Source organism: Thunnus albacares, chromosome 18 (assembly GCF_914725855.1).
Source record: "Thunnus albacares chromosome 18, fThuAlb1.1, whole genome shotgun sequence".
In the NCBI taxonomy this organism is placed as follows: domain Eukaryota; kingdom Metazoa; phylum Chordata; class Actinopteri; order Scombriformes; family Scombridae; genus Thunnus; species Thunnus albacares.
The window spans coordinates 14465599-14490172 of record NC_058123.1 but is presented as its reverse complement, the minus strand read 5'-3'; the positions used below and the strand labels follow the sequence as shown (position 1 = coordinate 14490172).

The following is a 24574-nucleotide window of genomic DNA, read 5'->3' as shown; positions in this document are numbered from 1 at the left end:
CTGTAAATGCAACTGTGTTGCCATACACAGAACTACTCTCCGGAGACTGAAAATGTGATTGCTTTTATTAGTTTTTGGAGCCATTTCAAAACAATGAAGTGCAATGGTGTTGGTCACTGATGTATTTTTACTAGTTTCTGGACAAAAACAGAGGTCTACGGCCAAGAGGAATAAGATAAGGTCTTATTGTAGCATTATTATTATTCAGCATGTATTCTTTTTTGTGTGTCAGTTGGTTTTATCTTCCAACTTATGCTATGTATTCTAGTTTCACTTTATTTTACTTTTGGTATTTTTATTTTATTTTATTTTATATTATTGTTATTATCAAGGGGGTTTTATTTTCCATCTTATCTTACATGGGTGCTGAGGCCAGTGGTTGGTAGGTTTGAGGAAAAAAAGACTGTGGTGTGTGTTTTTTAACCCCACAGTGCCACTAAGGGTGGTTTTTTTTCCGGGGCAGCTTCGGGTTGCACCCGACACAGATAACACCCACAGTGAGGTTAAACCCGTGGGAAGATATTCTGGGGTAAGATGAAAAAGGCTTATTTCGGTTAATCAATACCGTTGGTGAGTCTGTGTCCGTTGGGAAAAGAGAGGTTCTGTTATGCTGATGGCTACAGAGACCTAGGCGCCAATTTATAGATTGTATACACATGTTTATTAATTCTCAAAATACCACCACTGAAGTATGCGTTCTATGTATCTTATATTTATTATCAAATGAGTTTTATTTTTCATGTTATGTACATTTACATGTTTTTATGTTCATTTTATGTTTTTTACGTTTTTTTGATGTGAAGTCAATGGTGCGTATAATTTCTTTTGTTAAAAAGCATTTGAGCTAAAACATTTGAACAATACTGGTTTGGCTCTGTGCATGACATTTGTTGACATTCAGAAAAATATAGAAAAAAAATTGCAAGACATATCTTTTAAGCAAGAGTCTGAAATGAATGGAAGTCTATGGCTGCCTGAAATGGTTGGAAACACACTTCCAAAATCCCGAACACATGAACATGATCTGCTAAAGAGCTACCTGTGATGTACTGGCTTTTCACTTTTTTAATGTAACGCAATTAGAGGTGCACATGTGATGAACACAACATAATACAAATGTGATGTTGTATATGATGAATATGATGTACTAGATTCGGACACCAGGAAGACTAGCTGACTAGCTGAGAGTAGTTCTGTTTAAAGCAACACGGTTGCATTTACAGAGCTCCACTAGCTTGTCACGCTACGTTTCACAACCTCTTGATTTTGTGCTACGTTGTTCTAGTAGCTAGCACAATGTGCTACATTGTTCACTAGCATCAGCTAAGTAGGATCCTTTTAAAGAAATAAATGAATGTACCATTATTTTATCTGTGGTAAATAGGCTAAAACTTGAAAAACCACTGGTATGGTTCGTTGTGTTATGTGATTTTGAGTACTACAATGATTGTCACCTTAAGGCAGGGGTCAGCAATTAGGTTCAGCCACGTTTTTTTTCATTGGGGGGCCGTTAACCAGTGCAGTGGAAACGCCTATATGTTTTATTTCTTTCATTTAAAAATAAAATGGATTTATAACACTGTTAAGGACTGTATCTGAGAGGCAAAAATGTCATCAACACACCATTTCTGTTCGACTGCCAACCATTTGTGTTTATCAAGAACAAATCTGTGAGGGTTGCACAGTCGTAAGTTGTTTTATTAAAACTGTTAGAATTCACGCATTAAACTTTAATTTTGAATAGGTTTATTAGACTTAATTTCAGCACCATGCGTCGTTCAAATAGGTTGATGCAGCTGTAGTTTTAATGCCTCTACTGGTGTGGGGGCAGAATTAACAAGTTTATATTACAATAATTAGGATTTACAGGTGCCTTGTGATTATTTTGTTATCTACAGTAGATTTGTAAAAAAAAAAAAAAAAATATTGATCTAAACTATGAAACTTTCTTAAGGGGGCCAAATATTTTTTCTGCAGGGCCAGATTTGGCCCACAGGCCGCTATTTGCCCACCACTGCCCTAAGGTGACCCTCTTGGCATTCAAATCTTATAACTTATAACTAAATAATGATGTTTGTATTAAATACCTTGATTATATCATATCTATCATAATAATTTTAATATGCCAGACTCTGCTTTGCATACAAATATGTAATCTAGTCTGTATAGACCACAGGCCTGAGGTTTAATTCATAAAAAATAATAGCAATTTAAGATGTTAAAATATGCTTAGATGCTTTCCTTATAAGCCAAATTCCAAATTAACCTGCTAAATATTCATTATATATTCATTTCCTCCTGTATAATCTATATCTATTATTTTCATTCCCACTTATTTTTAGATTATACGTGTATAACATACCTATATAATGCTTAATTAATGTAAATCTGTGTCTAAGTGCTTTACTGTATATTATACATTACTTAAGAATCGGTGGTAGTTAGAATTGACTTTGGTGTTGTTATTTTTTCCACCAGTTAATAAAATTATTCTAAGCTAATAAATCATTACTAAACACACAATATCTAAATTAAAGTATCATTAAACTCAAACGCTCACAATTAAATATGAGCCTTTCCATCTCATAACACACATACATTATATTTTAACAATAGCTTCTTAGCCCAATGGCCGGTATACAAGCATGAGTGAGAACAACAAAAAAACTTCAAAGCTTGGCTCAAACATCAATTATTAACGCCTTTGCCGGTATCACTTATATACAAATAGGACTTTTAGTACTTAAGCACATTTTACTGAAAATTCTGCACTTTTAAGTAAATGTTTTAATGAAGTTCATCCATCAGTACAGTCAACCAATCTTTGTGCATTTTTATTATAATTAGAGTAAAGTATTGAAGCATATTGCATGAATTTAAGTCTTATTGATGCTTTTGTGCCAATGGTTTGTACATGCAAAGATTTTTGTTGTGCCATGTTCGCTGCTATTAAGGAACACACAGAATGTCAATTATGAAGAAATACATACTGATGTGTATGTTTGCTTACATTGGTTGCAATTCATTGATCAGTCATTCAATAGAAAACTAATTGTGAACTATTTGGATCATTGATTAAACATATTAATTATTGTCTGGCTACTCAGATGTGGGGATTACCTGCTTTTTTTTGGTTTTATGTAAAAGTGAACTGAAAGTCTTTGGGTTTCGGACTGTTGATCGTACAAAACAAGACATTTTAACACTTCAAGTCAACTTAGGCTTTAGGAAACTGTAATTGGTCTCTTTGTTTACTATTTCCTGACAATTTATAGACCAAAAAATAATATAAATTATTGTTAGATGTAGCCCTACAAGAGAAAACATCCACTTTTGAACCATTTAATACAGTATGTGTGCATTTGATTAATACACATAGTACTGTACTTATCACCAGTAACATAACATCCACTTACATGTCTTAAGGTAGATGAATTTTATTGTAAACATTAAAAAAAGCATGATATATCTACAATTATAGATGAAGAATGTCAAAGGCTTAGGTCAAAAATATCCAAGAACTGAAGTACCCTTTAACTGAGTTCACCCTGCTGATAAATATCTCATGATGTTCTCAAATAGTCACATGTGAATGTAACTCGTGGTTCGATGATAATACCTTGGGTGTTTTCTGTCAGTAAATAAGTTCAAGGGCGGCTAACTGCATCCGTTAAACCACTGCATAGCAAGGCAGTGAAAGCAGCAGCTACACACGTACAAAATGACTGAAAACAAGAGAGCTGGAGGTGGTTGTTGTGGGTTAGGTGTTAGCTGTTCTTAACCGGGTTATTGTGTTTGCTGCTGTTATGCTGTTGTCATGAATGTGGACATGATGTTCTCTCCTCTATCTTTATCCTTGATGTTACAAAATGTGTTGCCTGGAGTCGTTTTCACAAAACAATTACATTCAAAAAAATATACTTATAAAAAAAAAAATATTAAAGGGGAACTCCATTGGTTCCCCACAAAAAGGTCAGCTTAGTTTCAAGGAATATCACTCAGCCTGTAACTACAGCTGTGTAATGTCTTCCGCTTCTCTGAGGGGAGTTTTGTCAAGTCTGCGTTAGAAACTTGGGCATGGCCTTTTATGATGTGGGCATTTACCTGGCTTGGAGGGGTTATTGGTTGCATTAACGGAAGTGTAGGATCCTGTGGGGGGTTTTTTTTTTTGGAGTTTGACCCATATAAGGTCAGGATAGCCTGACCTCTGCTGCACCAGTTGTGACCTGTCTTTTAAAATCTGTCTCTTGCAAGTGCCCCAACTTTATGGAAGTGCAAAACTAAAATTGCTGAAACGACCCTTTAAAGGTTCCCAATTTTTCAAGTCTGTCTTAAAACAACACATTGAAAGGGGTTTTCCTCGCTGTAATCATTCCTCCTGTTGATACTGGCTATTAAAAGATCCTCTTTAAATGTGCTTTCAATATAAGCGATGGGAGTCAAAATCTACACAGTGTCCACACAGTCATTTTGTGCAAAAATGCATTTAAAAATGTATCTGAAGCTTATATGAGGCTTCAGCGGTCTGAGTTAGTCATATCATGTGGATATCTGTCACATTTACTGACTTTTTTTTCATAAAATTCCATCTTTGTGTTTCCCTGTTGAGCTGCAATGGTAGTATAGTAACAAAAAGAGGGACTTGAGCACTAAAAAGACTGAAACGTTGAAAGATATCTACTTGATTTGACTCATTTGGAGGCTGAAGCTTCATATTATCTTCAAATAAACTTTTAAATACATTTTTGCACAGAAGGTGGCTTGTGGATTTTGTCGCTCATCACTTACATTGTAAGTGCATTATGAAGGAATCTTCTAATGGTCAGTATGGACAGGAGGATGATTACAGCAAGAAAAACCTGTTTCCATGTTCATTTGGGCTCCTGACTTATTTTAAGACAGACTTGAAAATCTGTGAATCAAAGCAAGCAACAATTAAGGTACACTGGTCCGCCTTACAGTGATACCGAAAGCCAGTGGTGGCTTTCGGTATCAGTGCTCAGGCCATTTACTTAAATAAAATTAGCAATAGAGCAATCTAAAAATTCTCCCATTACAAGTGAAATTCCTGCATTTAAGATCCTACTTTAGTATCATCAGTTAAATTTACATATGGTATTAACAGTAAAGGTACCAGTATTGCAGGAAATCAGCGACAGCAAAGTTCTGCCACACAAACTTTGATTAATTTTTCAGACTTTTTTGTGATTTTTTGAAATATTGGCAAGTTTTACCTGTTTGGGCCTCGAACAATTATTGATTTAGTGGAACTGCTCAACAACTCAAAGATCTGTAACATAACGAGGAGCCACAGCTACACACGGGTTACACGCCTACTGGTTTAATCTAACAGTTTTTTTTGTATTTTATTAACTTGTTATATACTGTATTATTTCATGTAACATTTTAATCTGAGAAGTAACCTAGGGGTTGGGTCCCTCCAAAGGGTCACCAGATAGATCTGAGGGGTCCTGAGATGATTAATGGGAGAGGAAAGAAGAAAAAACAAAGTTCTGATACACAAATATGTTTTCAGTTTTTGGACTTTTTTTCTCTAATCTTTGATTTTTGGTGAAATATTGGATCATTTGAACATTCAAGGAAAAATCACTGCAACTCTGTTAACAACTCATAGACATCTGAAATGTGACCCCAACTACACACTGCTTTTTGTAAGACATCAAAAGCCAAAAGGTTGTAAACCACTGGTTTCATCTTTAACAATGTGTTGTATTTTAAAAGCTTGTTATATTATCCATTGTGTTAAATCTTCATCTGAAAAGTAACTTAAGCTGCTAAATAAATGTAGCGGAGTAGAAAATACAATATTTCCCTCTGAAATGAAGTGTGTAGTACAAGTAACATTACCTCAAAATGGTACTTAAGTACAGTGCATGAGTAAATATACTTCGGTACTTCCCAACACTGATTAAGATAAACCACAACAGCTTTAAGTTTATGGCCCAGTAAACACATTAACACATGGAAGTTGCTGCTTTAATAAAGTCATCACAGTAGACTACTGAAAGCCCCACGCTTCTGGTCACGGCTTTGCATACCTTGCTCAGGTGTGATACTGAAATAGCAGCATCATCACTTGCAACAAGAAGTGATGCAAGAACTCAGCAAGGATGCTCATCTAAGAAGTCATGAGTTTCATTCTTGCATGTTAGTCGCTATAAACCCCTTTAACACACAGAGAACTCGTGAACCGCATGACACAGGATGCGAAACTCATCCAGCTATTGTTAAATGTAAAGTCATTTAACGTCATTCATGTGACACCTCAAGGTTTGGTTTGTTAAGATGCCAGTAAATGATTAGTTCATCAGTAAAAACACAAGATCATCATGAGTAATTGGATCATCATTTATTGAAAAAACACTGTTGAGTTTTTAGCTACGTGAGAGACGTACTGACCTTCATGTTCCCCAGAGGATAAATCCTGATTTTCTGAATTTTAGTGAGTTTTCCTCTAGTAAGCTCACTAAATAGCTTTTAGTAAATTATCTCAGCAATTATTTTGAGTGCCATGCAATTTTGTACAGACATTTGTGATGCCCAGAGGATGAATCCACACATGTACTTCAACCTCACAGATCCCTCTGTCGACTCTTAGTCTTGTTTTACAGGAATAATCTCAAAACCTCAGCAAATAAAACTAACTGCATTAAGAGTGAAAAATTGTTTGTTTTTTTAATTGATTTTGGGTGAACTAACCTTTTTAAAAGTGGCCACTGTTGACTTTAACCCTTGCATTACCCTTAACTAAGAGAAGGAGCATAATCCCACATTTCATGGTCAGAGGTATTTGGGATTAGAATGCATGCAAGTCTAAAAGTGTACTGAATGAAGATAAATCTTAAATGCAAAAATGCACAAATCTATACATAATGTACAAATTATCAGCTGGATCTGCATCAATTCAAACACACACCCACAGTATCTAATATGGGCGCCATTTTAACAGTTTCAACTCCTTTTTTTGGATCATATCACCACATATTTCAAGAAAGTGAAACACCTTTCTGACAAAGAACAAGGAAATAATGACTCAAAATGGAACTAACTGGTGCACTTTATTGCAAGTGTTCACCACAGCTTCTCTTTGTATCTATCACCTCATGTGAAGCAGAGGAGGAAACACTTCACAGCACAGGAAAGAGGAAGGAAGGAAAACCCCTGACTAGAGGAAGCGGTCACAGTTCTTGTCAAGCGTCATTTTTTTTTTTAGCAGTTGAACTTCTCGTATTACAAAAGCGGTCTTCTGTCAACTGACTCGTGGTCATTTTGCATGTCTGATGAAAATGATGAGATCTGATGAAAATCTTAAAAAACCCAAATAACAAAACACAGGATTTTGATTTTTTAAAAAAAACAACTTAATTTAAGGTCCATTTACTAGATTTTTCCAGAGCTTTCAACCACATCTCATGGTCCTCCTCAACAGATGGAGTTTCCTCATTTTTTATAGGAAGCTCAGTCACGTGATAACAGGTAATACATGCATATAGGGAGGAATCTATAACCTTCTCTCTGTTCAAGGATGGTCTTTGGCTGAGGAAGACCATGAGATGCAAATGAAGGCTCCCAGCAATCCATCAAACAACTATTTGATGGATTGTCATGAATTTTTTTTTTTTTTTTACAGACAATCATGTTCTTCACACAATAAATCCTGACAACTGGTGATCATCAGTTGTCTTGATTGCAAAAACTTGTCCTATGTGATCAAATTTAAGCTTCATTACAATTAGAGTAAAGAAGAATTTAAGGCTGAAATGTCTTTTAAAATCCTCCGACATCTACAACAGCTTTACTAGCTTAACTCTGTTTATTGTAGAAAGCTTATAATACCCCAGTGGTTTCCATGGTAATCTGTGTTGACCCTGTTTTTAGTGGCTTTTTTGGGTGCATGTCTGGACTCAAATGTGCTTTCTCTTGCTTTTATTTTTGTAAATAAAGTGACGAAGGGTGGAACTTATTCAGACTTCTGACCTTTCAGGGCATGATTTTATTTAAAGGGGAGTATGAAAATAACAGCGGAGAACAGGAGACATGATGGAAAAGATGGAGCAACAGTAAAAAAAACAAAAAGACAGTTAAAGTTGTCAAAAGGAAACAAAGGCGAAAGTTCATGACCCACACACACACACTCTTCAAAACATGGAAGATATTGTTAAATACGTGGAAAGTGTCGGCACACAGGTGTCTCTGATAACCTCTCATGCAAATACAACCAGGCCGAGTGATGAGACAACCCAAAACTATGATTAAAATATTGTTAATTAGCATCCTTCAGCTGGGAATCTCCCTAAAACATAAATATTGATCAGGTAAAGTACCTGAACCTATGACTGCTTAATCTGAAAGTCTACGGATTGACGTCTACTTTTTGTTTTGTTTTTGTTTGTTTTTTTGAGACCGGTGCTTGACTGACGAAAGTGAAGGATGTTTAAGAGCATAGATGGAAAGTAAAAGGGTAACTCTAAAATTTTTAAAGACTTTTGTGGCCCAGAAACAAAGATACAGACATGTTGATCAATACTTTCAGGATGATTATTAAGCTCATTGTCTTTTGTACCTCAGCATGACTTGACAATATTAGTCTGTATCAGCGTTTTAAACAACTGGTTTGTTGGTATTTTGTTTTAAATTAATTACATTTCAACACATTTTAAGCAACACATCATATGCTTTTTTGATTCAAAATGTTTCCACGAAGTCATCTTCGATAAAAATGTCAATTTACTAAATGTATTTATCAATATTTTCTTAAAGTTGTAAGTGAAGTTCACAATTATGTTTGTGTTAATGTCATCACACTGTCCAATACATGCAGGATGCATCTTGAAGGGGATATAAAGTATGTAAATATGTAATTTAACATTTCTTGTTCAACAGTGTGTCCAATGTGCTCACTATTTAATAGAAAACAATAATTCTTTGGACAAATTTTGGAGGATGGTGGGTTTGGTGAGGTAGTAAACTACCTCTGTTTTGATAGCAGTGAACTAAGAATATTTAATAGACCTGTAAATAGTTGTATTCAGAAGGGCTCTATGTGGTCCAACATGAGGGTCAACACATGCAGACATCCTACACTCAATACTGGGATCTTGGACTACAAGCGGGAAAAGTTCTTCTTGGGCTAAACAAATCATCTATTACATATGTGGTGAGGAAAGAAAACACATTTTTTTTTTATTTTAATTTTAAAAGAAATGTCCAGGAGATTCATCCTGATACGTCCGCAGAGTCTTTTTTTGTCAAAATTAAAGGGTGTTAAAGGTGTTTTTAAAAAACATTTCTATATAATATAGGCCCAATAACAATTAGCTACACAAACAACAGCTTTTCTTTCATTCATGCTTCATCACACCAACTATTCCTCAATAACTCTGCTAGATTAAATTACTCAATAATTCTACTTTTAATAGAATAGTGATCTATCATTTCTGGGGCACAAAAACACACAAAAAATGGGATTGGATGTCATTAAAAACCAAGGCAGACAGCAGTAAATGCAGCCAAAAAAACAAAAAATCTCCTTCCCTTTTGGTTTTATAATTCATGTTCTCTGGGGGGGAAAAGGGGGTTTATAAGGTGTTTATACTCAAAACATCAATTTGGATTTTATCCATTAATAAGAAAATGAAATAATCATCAGTTACAGCACTTTGCCTCTGATGAGCAGGACATGACAACCACGATCATAAAGGTCCCATCTCTGCAGTACATTTACATACATTTACAGCTCAGATCCAGAAGTCTGGGGGACCTGTTCACACACACACACAACGTTACAGATAAAAAAAAAAAAAAAAAAAACTGACAAAAACCATCTTGCAGGGACAAGTTTGTTTGGACGTCTTTCTTGTGCATTTAGGTGTCAGCTCTACTCTAATCTGTGGTAACATTTCATATCACTCCAGCGGCAAAACACAGTCTGTGATGATGTCTGTCCTTTGCTTGTGAAACGGCGCTCCCTTGTGTCTAACCCTGAGTCACCTCTCGCTCCATCTCCTGTTAGCTGAAGACACACTGAGCCCTGCTGCGCGTCACAACGTGAGCTCAAGCAAAACCACTTACTGTAACCATACTGTACATATACATGGAGTGTGTATATATATTTTCACACCGCAGAGGAAAAAAAAGATCACACTTTCCTCTTCCCGCTCCCTCCCTCTTTAAAGTGTTTTCCAAACCTGACTCATGGTTTTCCGTTGACACTGCCGGCAGACGTGGAGTTCTTGTTGCGGCTCAGCCAGGACGACAGGAGGCTTCGGGGCCTCGGCGGCCGCGTGGCGGTCTGCGCTAAGCGGACCATGCGCGGTGAACGCCAAACCTTAATGGTAGAGTCATCGCTGGCAGACAGCAGCAGCTCCTGGTCGGCGGGACTGAAGGCCACCGAGTTCACCACGTCGTCGTGTGCCAGCCGCGCCAGACAGATGTTGTAGTGACGGTCCCAGATGTAGCCGTGCTTGTCCTCTGCTCCACTGTGAGGAGGAGAGTGAAAGAAGGAGGCGTCAGTGAAGCCTTGACGGTAAAATAATGTCAACGTTGTTGCTTCAGTCTGTTATTAAACTTTACTAATGTTGCAAACAATTATTTTAAATATTGATTAAACTGCAGATTATTTTCTTGATTCATCTTTTGGTTTATTAAATATCAGGAAACAAGTTTTAGAGACCAAACCAACGTCTTCAAACTGCAAATCTTCAAACTGAAAGAAGTTCTGTTTGCTATCGGATAAGAGAAGCAGTTAATCAGAGTTGTTGCCCAGTAATTTTCTGTTTTGTTTTTATTCTGCTCTATTTTTCGTCTTGATTTTTACATGAAGCACTTTGTGCTACATAAGTTCATTTTGATTGATAGATTAATTCAATGACTCTTCGTTCAGCTCTAAACATTAACGACCTTGAGGTCACTAAAAAATAACTTCCAGCTTTCATCATACAAGGCTAATAAAGATGATGCCAAAGTTCTGCACAGTCATTTGTTTTTTAACAGTATTCACGTATTAAAGCAACAGCGATACATTAAAATAAAGCTCAACAATTTGATCTATAAGCCGTATGAAAGTGCTGATATGAATAACGTTTTCCCAAATTCAGATTTTTTCATTACCTTGTGAGCATAATTACATGTCATAGAATACAAACATATAAAATAACAACGGCACCAACAGATATTATGTATGTAAAACATTCAAGAAGGCGCCAAACTCACATAGAACATTTGTCTTATCTGTCTGCAATAACACAATTACAGAAACTTGAATATAGACGGGTGGTCTAATCGTATATTCCTATATTATTCATTATGTTTGCATTTTTACACTCAAACTAAATGTGACACTCAGTCATCTCCTTGACCGCTGTCATTCAGAAGTTTACAGACCTTCTGCTTCCTTCTCAGGCCTTTAAATCTTCCACTGACCGACGAGTATATTAATATATATATTAGATATCATGCTGTCAAGAAGCAGCAATAATCAGGTACTTTTAACTGTCCTCATATGTTTATACAACAACAACAACTGGTTTGAGTCATTTGGACTTTTGCTGTTTTTTTTAATGTGACCAATAATTCTTCAGTCATCGCAACTGACTTAGAAATCCCCTGAAACTTTCAAACACTATCATTCTGGGTAATCAATACAACCCACGATGCAAATTCGCTTAGAACTTTGATGGGTAGGTTTGGCTATATATAAAAGCTACTTTCCAAGTGAATCATTTCTGTTTCTGTAATGTATCAGCCAAAGTTGTGTCTATCATTCAGAACAGATTAATATAATGTCATTTCTATCTTGTTGTTTTTGATTCTTTCAGACTTATAACAGGACGTAAACATTGAAAATCCCCAAACTAAACCTCAAATATGATAACACAAGTGTAATTCTGAAAGCGCTTACGTCTGGTTGGCGTAGATGCTTTCATAGATACGTTCTGTGGCATCAAGTACCTCAAGATTACAGCTTCTGTCAGTCACACAAGCTTCAGGTTTACATGACTTTAAAACTATCTGACCATTCATGCCAATACCAAAATCAGTTATTCTCCGTAACCTCATATCTGTATCTAACTACACCATATGCCGGTATGAAAACCATAATGTTATTACGACATGAGCAGTCAAACTGCAGCAACAAATTTGCCGCCACTGCAGTATCACTTCCCCATCAATATGTGACCGCTTAATGGTGTGAAAGATGAGTGAAAGCTGCATATGAGAGAGATAATATTTTTGGCAAAGTAGCCGGTCAGTCACCCACCTGGCAACAAAGTCTCTGCTGACGTCCAGGAAGATAAAGAAGCATTCGTCGTTAGGCGTGAAGGCTCGGTGAGCGCGCAGGCTCCTTCTCTCTTCCCTCAGACTCTTCAGGTCTATGACGTGCAGGTCGATCTCCTCGGCGATGGGAGGCGGACACATGGGGTCGGAGATCACGCATCCGGCAGGCCAAGCTCGGCTATTCACGTACAGGTACCTGATCAATGACGGAGTGAAGATGAGAGTGGTGAAGACGTTCCTAATCTGCAGAGATGATATACGGTGCTACACTTGCACACGGACACAGAACCACTATTAAAGTCCATTTACAAGACTTGTGAAAACGTAGTGTGATGCTATACTACAAAGTCAAATTTATGGACTGATGAAAATTAAATTCATATGTAATAGTTGAACAGCTCATTCCAATACTATAGGCATTATTATTATACTTCTATAACAACCTCTTCTCTTCCGAAAACGTTTTCTGTGGCTGTAACTCTGACTCACAGTCATTGCTCCAAATTCATGCCAAACTCAAAATATAATAAGAAATCGTTTCTTTATGGAGATCGCTTTGCTCACAGAGGCACAAGAAAAGGCGTTTCCCAAACTGTTGCCACAAAGTTGGAAGCACACTATTAAAACATAAAGTCTAAAATATTACTGAATGATGTAGCAACCATAAAACACAGCACCGAGTACGCAAAATATGTGGGCAGGGGTAGCAGCATACTAGGGCTGTCACTTTTTATTTTCGAACGTTGGGAAAAATTGAATATCCAAACTGTAATGACCTGTTAAAGCTCAAAATGTACATTATAATAACAAACGTTCTTAAATTTCACTATCAACTGAATCAAGAATCTGAAGACTCACCAGTTATTTTACCACACACGTGAGGCAGCGGAGGCACCGCATGAGCAGAGAAACGTCAAGTCTACAAGCTCGTCTAACTGCCTACTTAACAAACAGTGTAATCTCAAGACACACATTGCAGTTGCATGACACAACACGGGAAAATATAGAGACTGTTGAATGGTAAGACTATATATATACTATAGTATGGACACAGCTGGTCATATATGCTATATACGACAGTTACAGAAAATAGTAGGGTTGTGTTGGAATTAATTGTTGATTTTTTGAAGAAGTGACAGCCCTACAGCGTACTGAATTTAATATCTATACTGTGTGTTTACTTACCTATGGTCTGGAGAAAGGCCCATACCGATGATGTGGCCGTGGATATCAATGACATGGTCAAGGGAGTCAAAAAACTCCTCTGAACTCCGCTCCTCCCCGAGGACAGGACCGCAAGTGGTCATCTGGTCGGGCTTAATGCGTTTAATACCTGGAAAAGTGTTTGACAAGTTTCAGGTCCGTGTTTTCTTATATTAGAATTATATCCGTGTGCTTTGGCTTTGTTGCCACAGTGTGAAAACAATCTTACCTATCTGGTGAGGAGAGTATGTAAGGCTGCCGGTGGTAAAGAGTAAGTAAGTCTTGTCCTCTCCGTCTCCGGGCTCAGAGGGCTCGATGAGGCTAGTGTCTGGGGCCTTCGTGTGGGCTCTGCCCATCATCTGGGCCACCTGGGTCTCAAGCGCCAACTCCCTGCGCCCTACGTTTTTACGACTCTAACATAGAGAGAAAAAAAGCACAAAAAAGAGGCAGGATGAAGAACAAGAGAGAGAGCAAGAGAGCCAGCTCGACTGCTGTTAGAAAGGTTATCACTTTGGCTGTCTTGCTGTACGGGCTATGCTCTCTCTCTCTTTCTCCCTCTCTGCATTGTCTACCTCTCTACCAGCAGCCAATAGGATTACACAACTGCCGCTCCCGTCCGAAACACAATTAGTCACTGCGTACCAGGAGAAAGTATCAGACTCAAATTTCACTGGAAAGAATTATGGAGTCTAAAACTTCCCCTTTTGGACTTTTTTGAAGTTGTGTGCGGTCACTGAATCCGTAAGTCGCCTACACTGTCTGTTTATGAGTGGTGCTATTTCTGTCACATTCACTATGTTTCTGTAACGGGTCATTTTGCATGCAGTGACTTGACCAAGTTAATTAAGTGGCGACTAGCGCAACATCACACTATGCTACATTACTGCTGTGTTGTCCTGTTACTACCAGCAGTTTTGTCACTCAGGTTAAAAGTGCTCATTGGTGTTACCCAGTCACCATGTTCATTTATTAGAAGAAATGTCTATGTGTGAAGTGCATTATGTAACAGAAATGCAAAGCTGTATGCCATGCAGCCGATGTGTAGCCTCACATACACCACTTTGCCCACAGCTTGTGAAGGAGAGTAACCGCAGATGTAAGTTAACAGGTGACGGAAATGTTCCCACTTTGAGCCCAGCAGAGGGCGGTGTTGACTATGTAATGGTTAAGTGTCCATTAGTCTTATAGCGTAGAGCCAGATGCATCATGTTTACTGATAATAGATTGTAATGTCTCAGGTTATTACCATATTTGTGCTTGTTTTATTTGTGCCTAATGCTACTACAATAAAAGTCACTACAACACCTGTATAACATGCTCCAGGCCGGAGAAGGTGGGCTGGGAAAGGCGGGCGTTGGGGAGGCCATGAGACCTTGCTTCCCTCTGGCACTCGTCACCCTCCTCCGCCTCGTCTTCTTCTTCACTGCCGGAGGTTCCTAGGTCAAAGAGGAGGGGCTGGTGCTGCTGCTGCTGCCCTTTCTGCCTTCGAGCCTGAGACTGAGCCTCGTAGTCTAGCAGCAAGTCGGGGTTGTCGTGACGCCGGCAATGGGCAACCATCACTGTGCGGATGGTGCTGGCGTTGATGTTCTGGATCTTGAAAAGGCGCTTGACCACGTTGACGTTCTCTGATTCAATATCCTGATGGAGGAAAGAAAAACAGATGAACAGGAGAAACGAAACTGTGGTAAATGTGGAAATGTATGTATTTTCATTTTACATTTATGAATTCAGGATATTCCAACCGCTACATCTTAACTTGGCAAATAAAGATTTTGACTGACTTCTCTAATAAGAGTTATCTCTGGCACACTGGGTCGTACCTGGAAGGCTTTATTGAGCCAGAGAACAGAGCAAGACGTCATGTTGCCTATCCAGTGCAGGTTCCCAGAGATCAGGTGGGTCTCATTCAGCCAGCAGCCAAACACGTCGTACGGCTTGTTCCTCACCCGCGACAACAGTGTGTAATTTTCTGTAATTGGGCGTATTGTGGAAACACACATTAATAGAGAACACAAAAATATAGTGTACATTAGGGAAACAGACAGGGATGTTAAAAACAGAGGATAGCTGCTCCGAGCTGTCAGCGTCAGAGTTAAATGTAGTGAAGTCGGCTAAACAATTGTTTAAACAGACACGAACCAGCGTCCGTACCGTCCAATGTGATCGACTCTTTGAAAACCAAACAGAACAGTTGAGCCATTTAAAACATTTTTTTTAAGTTCCTACCCAGACTGATGACAGCGATTTCCCCAGATGAGGAGTGGTGTGGGCCCAGGTAGACGCCAGACACAAGCAGCAGACTGTCGTCAGCGTTGAACTGGGAGAACTGGGTGTAGCCCCAGTTGAACTGTCTCATACTGGAACTGTGCACCAGCGAGATATTACCGTCTGGCCGCTCCGTATCCCATAGCTGTGCACAACGAGGCAGAAGACAGGTTTGGAGAGAAGCGAGTGGGCAATAAGGAGGATGACACATTTTTTATCACCTGTTTTGTATATCACCATTTCAAGTTGCAACATTTGAAACCAAAAATATGATTTAGAATGAAATGAAGGTCAAACTAGAAATATTGCCTCACAGTTGTCTGGCTCCACCAACCAGTCAAGTTGCAGTTTACATCCATGTCTGTTCAGACTCATATAATATTTGTAGTGAAGACTTTGTAGGAATTTAATAAAAAGTATTAAGTGTATCTTCTTTACATGTGTTCAACATGTTTGGCCAATAAAGCTGATTCTGATGGAACACAAAGTTGCAGCCATGACGGTAGACGATGCTTCAGATATGGATGTTGCTGCAAAGAAGCTACGAATTCTAAAACACGGATGCTTCACACACACCTTCAACCCGGCAGCACAGAAGATCTAAACAATCACCACAGTTTCAAGGTGGCACCAAGATTAGTGTCACCAATTCAGTATCTGGCCAAATGTGAAATATGGTCACAATCTCCCCTTCTGTTCCTGAGTTATGGCGTTGAATAATGGCCAGAAAAGTGTTTTTGCAGAACGTTATGATGTCAGAGTGAAGTTCCCCTGTGACCTTTTGGATATAAAATGTCATCACTTCATCACTTTATCCTATTAGACGTTTGTGTGAAATTTTGTCATAATTAGCGCATGATTTCTTGAGTTATGGCCAAAAACGTGTTTTGTGGGGTTAGAGTGACCTTGATCTTTGACCTTTGACCACCAAAATCTGTTCATTTCATCCTTGAGTCCAAGTGGACATTTGTGCAAAATTTGAAGAAATTCCCCCAAAGCGTTCCTGAGATGCATTTACGAGAAAGGGACATACGTACAGAAGTATGGACAGACAACCCAAAAACATAAAGCTGCCACAGCCATCGCTGGCACATTAAATTAAAGAAATTAAATGTGTTTTAATCTACTTTTTAAGTTCACCTGTTTGCGTTTACTTCGGCCCTCAAGTGTGTACTTTAGAGCCAGACTGTCAGTAAACCAGACAGAAGGAAAAGCCTTACAGTTGGATAAGTAACCAAATGCTGAACACACTCACTTGTCATGCTGACAGAAATTAAGATAATAAAATCCAAGATGAAAGCAACCGCAATAATCCTTTAATCCTAACCTTAACAGTGCAGTCTTTTGAGCAGGAGGAGAACCGGTGACCCCTGTGAGAGAAAGCCAGGTGGAGGACTTGGTCATTGTGTTCTCTCAGTGTCTGAACCTCCACACACGGGATACAGTCAAATAGCCGCTTGAACTCCCTGTACCACGACACAGCCGCTGCACAAAAGGTAGATCGGGAGTTATTTAAAGCTGCAACCGGTCTTGAATTCTTCTGTGAACACATATGATTATGAATACACACCTGGGTGTCGGGGTACGGCGCGGGGGATGCGGTAGTAGCTGTAGAACAGCTCCCTCCACAGGAACTCATCTCTTGAGACAGCCAGCCACTGCCGGCAGGTCAGACCAGCTCTCAGCACGGCATCATGGGGCAGACGAAAGAAGATCTCCAACACCACGCTGTCCGGCAGAACTGGGCCACACTCCATCCTAACATCCTAAACAACACATACACCACCAGTACATGAGTGTGCTGGCATGTGAAAGCCAATTAAACCCCCTTTACACATAGTTTCCCCTTTTTTGTTTTCCCTTAACTTCCAATTCTTCATTAAAGCTATATGATGTGAAATATTCAAACCTAAGAATAATACATTTTATTTATATAGCACTTTTCTTAACAATATTACAAAGTGCTTTACAAAGGATATCAAACCAACAAGGCAGATAAAATAAGCAAAGAGGAACAAGGAGGTAAAGGCAGAAGTACATAGTAACTATAGAGGATGCACATTAATAGTAATAATAGGACAATAGAATGCACAGGAGTAAAATAATGATAAAAAATAAGATAAAATAACATCAATAGGTGTAAAAACAGTAATTAAAACATATCAAACATTTCCAAAAGCTTTCACAAGGAAAAAAGTTTTAAGACGAGTTTTAAAAGAAGCTAGAGACCTAGTGTGTCTGAGTTCAGTAGGCAAGGAGTTCCAGGGAGTGGGGGCAGCAAAAGCCCGACCACCCTTTGTCACAAACTGTGTCCTGGGAATGACCAACAGGGCTCCATCTGCGGATCTTAAGGGTCAAGGGGGCACATACCAGTTCAGTAGTGCAGATATGTAACTGGGAGCAAGGCCATTTAATGCCTTAAAGGTAAGTAATAAAACTTTCAAATCAATACGAAGGCTAACTGGGAGCCAGTGTAGGGAGGTAAGCACAGGGGTGATGTGCTCATACCTTTTTGTCCCAGTAATGAGACGAGCATTAGCATTTTGGACCAGCTGGAGATGGTGAAGGGAGCCCTGGCTGATACCTGAATAAAGTGCGTTGCAATAGTCAAGTCAAGAATATATAAAAGCATGTACAGTTTTTTGAAGATCGGCAAAAGATAAAAATGACCTAATTTTAGAGATGATCTTCAACTGGTAGAAACACAACGTCACAACATTTTTGACTTGATTCTCAAAACAGAGGTTGGAGTCAAATATGACCCCCGGATTCCTAGCAGACTGTGTAATGCGACAGATCGGCATGGTTTGCTCCAAACGAGCTGACAGAATTTGGTGGACTGAATAGAATGACCTTGGTTTTGTCGTCATTGAATTTAAGAAAATTCTGGGACATCCAGGATTTAATGTCAGAGAGGCATGATTTAAGTTTGACGGACGAGGCTGCTAGGATCCGAGGGTTTTAATGGTAAGTATAACTATGTGTCATCAGCATAAAAGTGATACACATCATTGTTCTGAATAAGCTGGCCTAGGGGCAGCATGTAAATGGAGAACAGAAGGGGCCCAAGAACTGAGCCTTGAGGGACCCCATAATTCAACTACGCTATCGTGGAGGTGGAGTTACCCAGAGCGACAGAAAAAGTTCTATTGAGGAGATATGATTGTGATAAAGTAAGAGCCAGGCCCCTGATCCCCATCCAGTTCTCTGGGCGATTTAGGAGGGTACTGTGGTCGACAGTGTCGAATGCTGCACTTAAGTCTAAAAGAACTAAAATCGAGCAGTCGCCTCTGTCTGCAGCTATTTCTAGATGTCTTGTGCATCATTTTATACTCATGTACCAAAAATTCAGACATATTTAGTATGTTTGGAAACTGTGGGCTCTCCACTACGATTTAAAATAAAATTCTGTGTGCTTTAACAATGTTTTGGTCCAAGACGTCGATGCATTTTCACAGTATGTCAAATATAGAGGTGGACACTCTGAAACTCAAATCTGGCTCAAGTCACATTAGACATGATACAGACTTGGTTTGTGGTCATTTGAGACGGCGTAATCAACTAATTTTGCAAAAAGCAGCTTGAAATTAATTAATTAAAATTGATGGTTGATTTTATGCCGATTACAAATAGTATTAGAGCTGCAACAACAAGTCAATTAACCGCAACTATTTTGATAATCGAATAATCATTCTAGTCATTCAGTAAACTGAATATCTTTAGATTATGGACTGTTGATCTGACAAAAACAGACATTTTAAGATGTCACCTAGAGCTCTAAGACATTATAAGAGGCATTTTTCTTAATATTCTGACATTTTATAGACAAAATGATTAACAATTAGTCAAGAAAGAAATCTGCCGATTCATCGATAATTAAGATAATCATTGATTGCAGTCCTAAAAATATATTCCACTGAAATGTTTTAAATGTTTTCTTTGATTCCAGATGTTAAATTGGTAACATTTTACTTTGACTCTCCCTTTAATTCTTCTTCAAAATAGATATTAAGTGTTCAATCTAGAGAGAAATATTGTACTTCAACTTCATCAGTTCTCAACTTCTCAAACAAAAATAAAAGCAACGGACCATCAAGGCTTAAATTTCTTGTTTCATAAAATTTAAAACCAAGACTTGAAACTATAACGAGGCGGCATTCTGAAACTCGACTCTTGACAAGAATATTGGGTTTCAATGTTTGACACCAATTACAAACTGAGAAAAGTCAACATAGTCACACCTGCAACAAAGTACACCATGATCATACCAGACTACAGATGATGGTCAGCACAGTTTACGATGTTACATGAACACAGATGTAAGAAATGGGGCTGCAACTAACTTATTTTCATTATCGATTAATCTGTTGATTATTTTCTTGATTTATCGATTAGTTGTTTGATACAAAAGATGTCGATCGCTGTTTCCCAAAGCCCACATTGAAACAACCCAAGGATATTCAGTTTACTGTCATAGAAAAAGAAACCAGGCAATATTCACATTTGAGAAGCTGGAACCAGAGAATTTGGAAATTTCCTTCTTAAAAATGACTCAAGTTGATTATCAAAATAGTTGACTATTAATTTCATGGTTGCCAACTACTAATGTTTCATCGACTAATCACTGCAGCTCTTTAGGGAAATACATATAATATTTTTCTGGCCCTGTGCACCCATAAATAGCTTGCGGCACTAATGAGTCTGACAGCTGACAGCTGTTTCACTGATGTGTGTTTTAATGCACAGAAACAGTCAGCTGTGTCTTTGAGGAGCTTCATCAATCCGTACAGGTCAGTCTGGGCTCCGGCTGTCACTGCAGCTCATTGAGGATATAATTACTAGTTACAAGACATGTCAATGCATCCACAAGTACCCCATATCTGACACTAAAAAGCTCTACATTCTTCTGTTTTTGTGGAAGAAAACAGCAGTGTGAAGACGACATTTATGATGAATAAGCAAGAAATAGAGTCGCTGCTGGAAAAGAGCCGTGTTTCATATACACACTAAAACATTTGTATAACATTATGACTGCTATGCGAACTATACTTTTTAAACAAATATCAGTCCCCTTATTAAACACTTTCGTACATTTATTCAGCTCTTTCTTTTACTGAAACCAAACCGTCGAGTGAAGATGACCTAACAAGGTAATTTATGTTGCTGTACGTAAAACTCTTGACAAGTCACTGTATTTATACTAAAAAAAACAGCCTGTCTAGCTTTCTTACCTGCATTGGAAACATTAACTAACCACAGCTAAATTACTAGCGGGTATTTTTACACGTATTTTAATCAAAATCAACCGAAAACTTAAGTTTATAGCTTCGCTAGCCACAAATGCTATCGTTAAGCTAGCTAGCCGTTAGCTGACATTTGTTTTTAACTTCACATCTGACGACGTTCAGTTGTGACAGCGAGTACTTTTCTTTATGAATCAATGATCTCCTTGCATGACTTAATCAGCTCGGCTCACTACAAAAACTTGTCGACATAAACTGTGACCCACCTGCTGGGTCAAAGTGTGTTGGAGAGAAAAAATCGGACGGCTAGCCGCAGAAAAAAATGTCAACAATCCTCTAGCAGCGGAGGATCGACAGACGCTATAAATCGAGCACAGAAACATCGATGCAGCAAAGGCAAATCAATCGATTCACTATTTACAGGTCAGTTAACACACATTTTCTTCTTTAATATGAGTGTATTTCTCCAGAAACCAAATCTTTTTTTCTGTTAGAGAGCATCACGAGGTTAAAGTTATTGTTTTTTTTAAATTTTAAATAAAAAATCAACATTGTCAAAGCTATATTAGGCTACATTTGTAGTTTAACTATGTAACATTTGTAGTTTAACTTTACCTATTACATTTGTATTGATAAGGACATTGTGGCAGCGCCCTTTAATACTATATTACAAGTAGACTAGGCTATATATAAAACATAATTAAAAGGCCTATTTTATTTCATATAGCTGAAGAGAAGATTGATTTACAGGCATTATTTATGAAGTATGACACATATTTACTGTATTTTTTCCCTTTTCTTCATTAATAAAACACAAAAATCTTTGCTTCATTTCTTACAACCTCATTTTAAACTCTCAACGTCATGTTGAGATGGTTGTGAAGGCTGCAGATTGAGAAGAACCAGCTGTGTACATTAAAAAAATGCAATCATTTTGTTAATTTATTTCTCTTATGAATTAAATATTTTCTCACAAAAAACTGTCAAATATACAAACCAGTCTTCACACTTTGATTTCAGTCGATATTACACTTAAATATTCATGGATATGTACATTATCATGAATTTACATGTACACTGATCTTAATTACAGTCAGTGGCAATATCTCATTTTGTCCACTGTTTATTTTACAATATTCACAGTAACAACACACACACAGAACAGTAATACTATTCTTCCTGTATCCGTGTGGTCACTCTCAGTTTAATGACATCACAGTGAGCCATCAGTCACTGGAGCCTCTGTGGCTGAGAAATGTTGAGTCATTGGTTTGTAGTGCCAGTGCACACACATCATCACATCATCACTTCCAGACTAACTTGCGAAGAAAAAAGTGGAAGAAAAGAACAGGTGGAACTATGCTGTGACTAATTATCTCTGGTAAGTATTCAAACTTTCTTCAAAAATGTGTATCAAGTTGTTTTTTTGTGTAGCAAACAGGTTTTATAAACAAGATCTTATAGTGAACAATGGCATCTATTTTTCCTTAGACAACCTTATTATTTTCACTGTGTTAAGAAACTAATTGTAATGAAATAAACATTTAAAACCTGAAAATGCATTGTAGGATAGTGTAAAAGAGAGTGTGTTGAACCTGATAGGGGTGAGATCATGTTACTTGCCGCAACGTTATCTCAGCAGAACAGAGTTTGCTGATACTACTGACAGATAAAAGAGGAACTTCTGTCTGTTTGTATTCCTTTAGCAGTGCGCAATGTTGCTAACTGGATAGGTTCTTCATGCTGCTCCTCCAAGAAGGCCCCGACAGCAGCGGGATGTCCGTACCAGTGTGAGGGTGCTTCTCATTGTGTGAAATTGTGCCATTTTTAAAATATGATCTACATACTTAAACTGTCTTGTTTTTCTCACCATGCAGGACAGAAGGTGTGGACAATCTCTAGTGATGAAACCCCATCCGGTCAAAATCCTTCTTAATTCCTCCCAGAAGAGACGCTCACATTCACTCGCAGCATGTTGATCTCTGCTGTGTCTCTCCTCTGTGTTGCTCTGTGCTTGTTATAATGATGACTTGTCTGAAAACTCCTCTTTGGGAAGCTGGATAATGTCTGACAGCTGACAGGTGCAGCAGTGGCTTTTTTTGGGGGGATGGGGGGACAAATATATTTATTTGCCCTTGTCTCACCCCATCTCCCTCTCCCTCTGACAATAATCTTCACAAAGTTACTCAAAAATAAAGTAAATAATAACAGTGATAATAAAATAACATAGACATTATTTGGTAATAAAAAGTAAAGTAAGTAAACAACCTCAACAAATAATAATAACAATAACTTTTAAAACACATAAATAAATGTGTCAAAATTAATTACATGCATGTAAGAGGCATATTACATGTTAAATGGTTATTAAGTCTTAACATTGAGTTACAAAGCTGGTGCACAAAAGAAGCTTCACATTATCCGCTCACATCTTTCATACTGACTCATCAAGGTCTCAGCTAGTTGTTTTCCAAAAAATGAAGGAATTTCCCTCATATTTAATAAACGGTATGAGGCCTTCCTTTGATACTTAAGGTTATTTTCTCTAAGATAAGACACTGAGAGAAGTTTTTCGACCACTGACTGATAGAGGGGTTTTCTAGGTTTTTCCCAAAAGACAGATATTTGTATGTTTAGCTTGAAGAACGGAGAAAACAATAACTGTTTTCTTGGTGTTATAAAGCCTTGGAGTCGCAGAGAACAGATCAAGAAAACACAGTTTTGGACATTCTGGTAGTTTGGCTGAAACTATTTGTGATAATGTGTCAAGTACATCTTTCCAAAATTCTTTGATCCTTGATCAAACCTCATAAACTGTGAACCAGAGTGTTGTGTTCAGCATTGCATTTCACACATCTGGATCTGGATTATTGGCATCAGTGGTGTAATAGAGACAAAGTCACTATTGTATTTTTTGTATTTTCTCTCTTCTTCAAGCTGAACATGATCTATTTGTACTGCAGAAGTCTAAATCTGGTGTTAGTTTGAACCTGGGCTTCATGGCATACATATCTGCTCCAAATCATCTTTTGTTATCTCTGTTTCCAAGTCACGACTCCAAGCAAGCCTCCTATTGTCTGACGACTCCTCTGATTTAGTTTTGAGTAGGTCATAGATTAACGACACTCGGCCAACAGAGTGATGCACTCTCACTTGTGTTATTGCAGCCTAATTTGTTCAGCAGCGGCTTACTTCTGTCATCTGTGTAATAAAAATACAATGTGGTCCCACAGCATATTAATCCAGTGAATCGAATAAATAGTTGTTCAGATCATCTAGTTGTATGTGTCATAAAAGCATCTTTACACTGTTTCTGCAGGAGAGGTGATCTTTTTTTATGTGAAACTCTCCTTTCCTGAGTATTTGGTGTCATCATGTGGACAAAAAAACAACTGCAGGAAGCAATTACATGAAAACAGAAAACTGGTTCATTTATCACTGAATAGAGACTATAGAAAATAATAGTATGTTATATTATATATATATGATTCCAAAACATTGAAACTCAATAGTTAATCACTGGGAACTTTTCATAAACAAATTATATCAAGTAATTATTTGCAACA

At 37.9% G+C, this 24574-nt stretch overlaps 1 protein-coding gene and 2 long non-coding RNA genes across 9 annotated transcripts; 1 reads left to right on the top strand and 2 right to left on the bottom strand.

Annotated features, from left to right (window-relative positions):
• Nucleotides 1-293: 293 nt before the first annotated feature.
• Nucleotides 294-4516, bottom strand: LOC122968003. Its single transcript, XR_006398736.1, has 2 exons — nucleotides 860-4516; nucleotides 294-822 (listed from the first exon to the last, which is right to left on the bottom strand). It is a non-coding gene; the product is annotated as an uncharacterized LOC122968003 (long non-coding RNA).
• Nucleotides 4517-6355: 1839 nt separating this feature from the next.
• Nucleotides 6356-21391, bottom strand: fbxw5 (F-box and WD repeat domain containing 5). 4 transcript variants are annotated; one of them, XM_044333567.1, is made up of 12 exons: nucleotides 21275-21361; nucleotides 18274-18349; nucleotides 17995-18111; nucleotides 17336-17531; nucleotides 17093-17250; nucleotides 15727-15910; nucleotides 15321-15469; nucleotides 14806-15138; nucleotides 13730-13913; nucleotides 13483-13630; nucleotides 12281-12493; nucleotides 6356-10499 (listed from the first exon to the last, which is right to left on the bottom strand). In XM_044333567.1, exons 4-12 carry the CDS (start codon nucleotides 17520-17522, stop codon nucleotides 10214-10216), a joined length of 1842 nt encoding a protein of 613 aa, XP_044189502.1. In that variant the 5' UTR covers nucleotides 17523-17531; nucleotides 17995-18111; nucleotides 18274-18349; nucleotides 21275-21361; the 3' UTR covers nucleotides 6356-10213. The 4 variants fall into 4 exon arrangements, with proteins under 4 accessions (XP_044189502.1, XP_044189503.1, XP_044189501.1 ...); XM_044333568.1 differs by lacking the exon at nucleotides 17995-18111; XM_044333566.1 differs by lacking the exons at nucleotides 17995-18111; nucleotides 18274-18349 and having other exon boundaries at nucleotides 21275-21391.
• On the top strand, nucleotides 20351-24282 carry LOC122968381. 4 transcript variants are annotated; one of them, XR_006398815.1, is made up of 5 exons: nucleotides 20562-20915; nucleotides 21232-21431; nucleotides 22212-22389; nucleotides 22715-22804; nucleotides 22886-24282. It is a non-coding gene; the product is annotated as an uncharacterized LOC122968381 (long non-coding RNA). The 4 variants fall into 4 exon arrangements; XR_006398817.1 differs by lacking the exons at nucleotides 20562-20915; nucleotides 21232-21431 and adding an exon at nucleotides 20351-20555 and having other exon boundaries at nucleotides 22323-22389; XR_006398818.1 differs by lacking the exon at nucleotides 21232-21431 and having other exon boundaries at nucleotides 20569-20915; nucleotides 22323-22389.
• The last annotated feature ends 292 nt before the right edge of the window (nucleotides 24283-24574 follow it).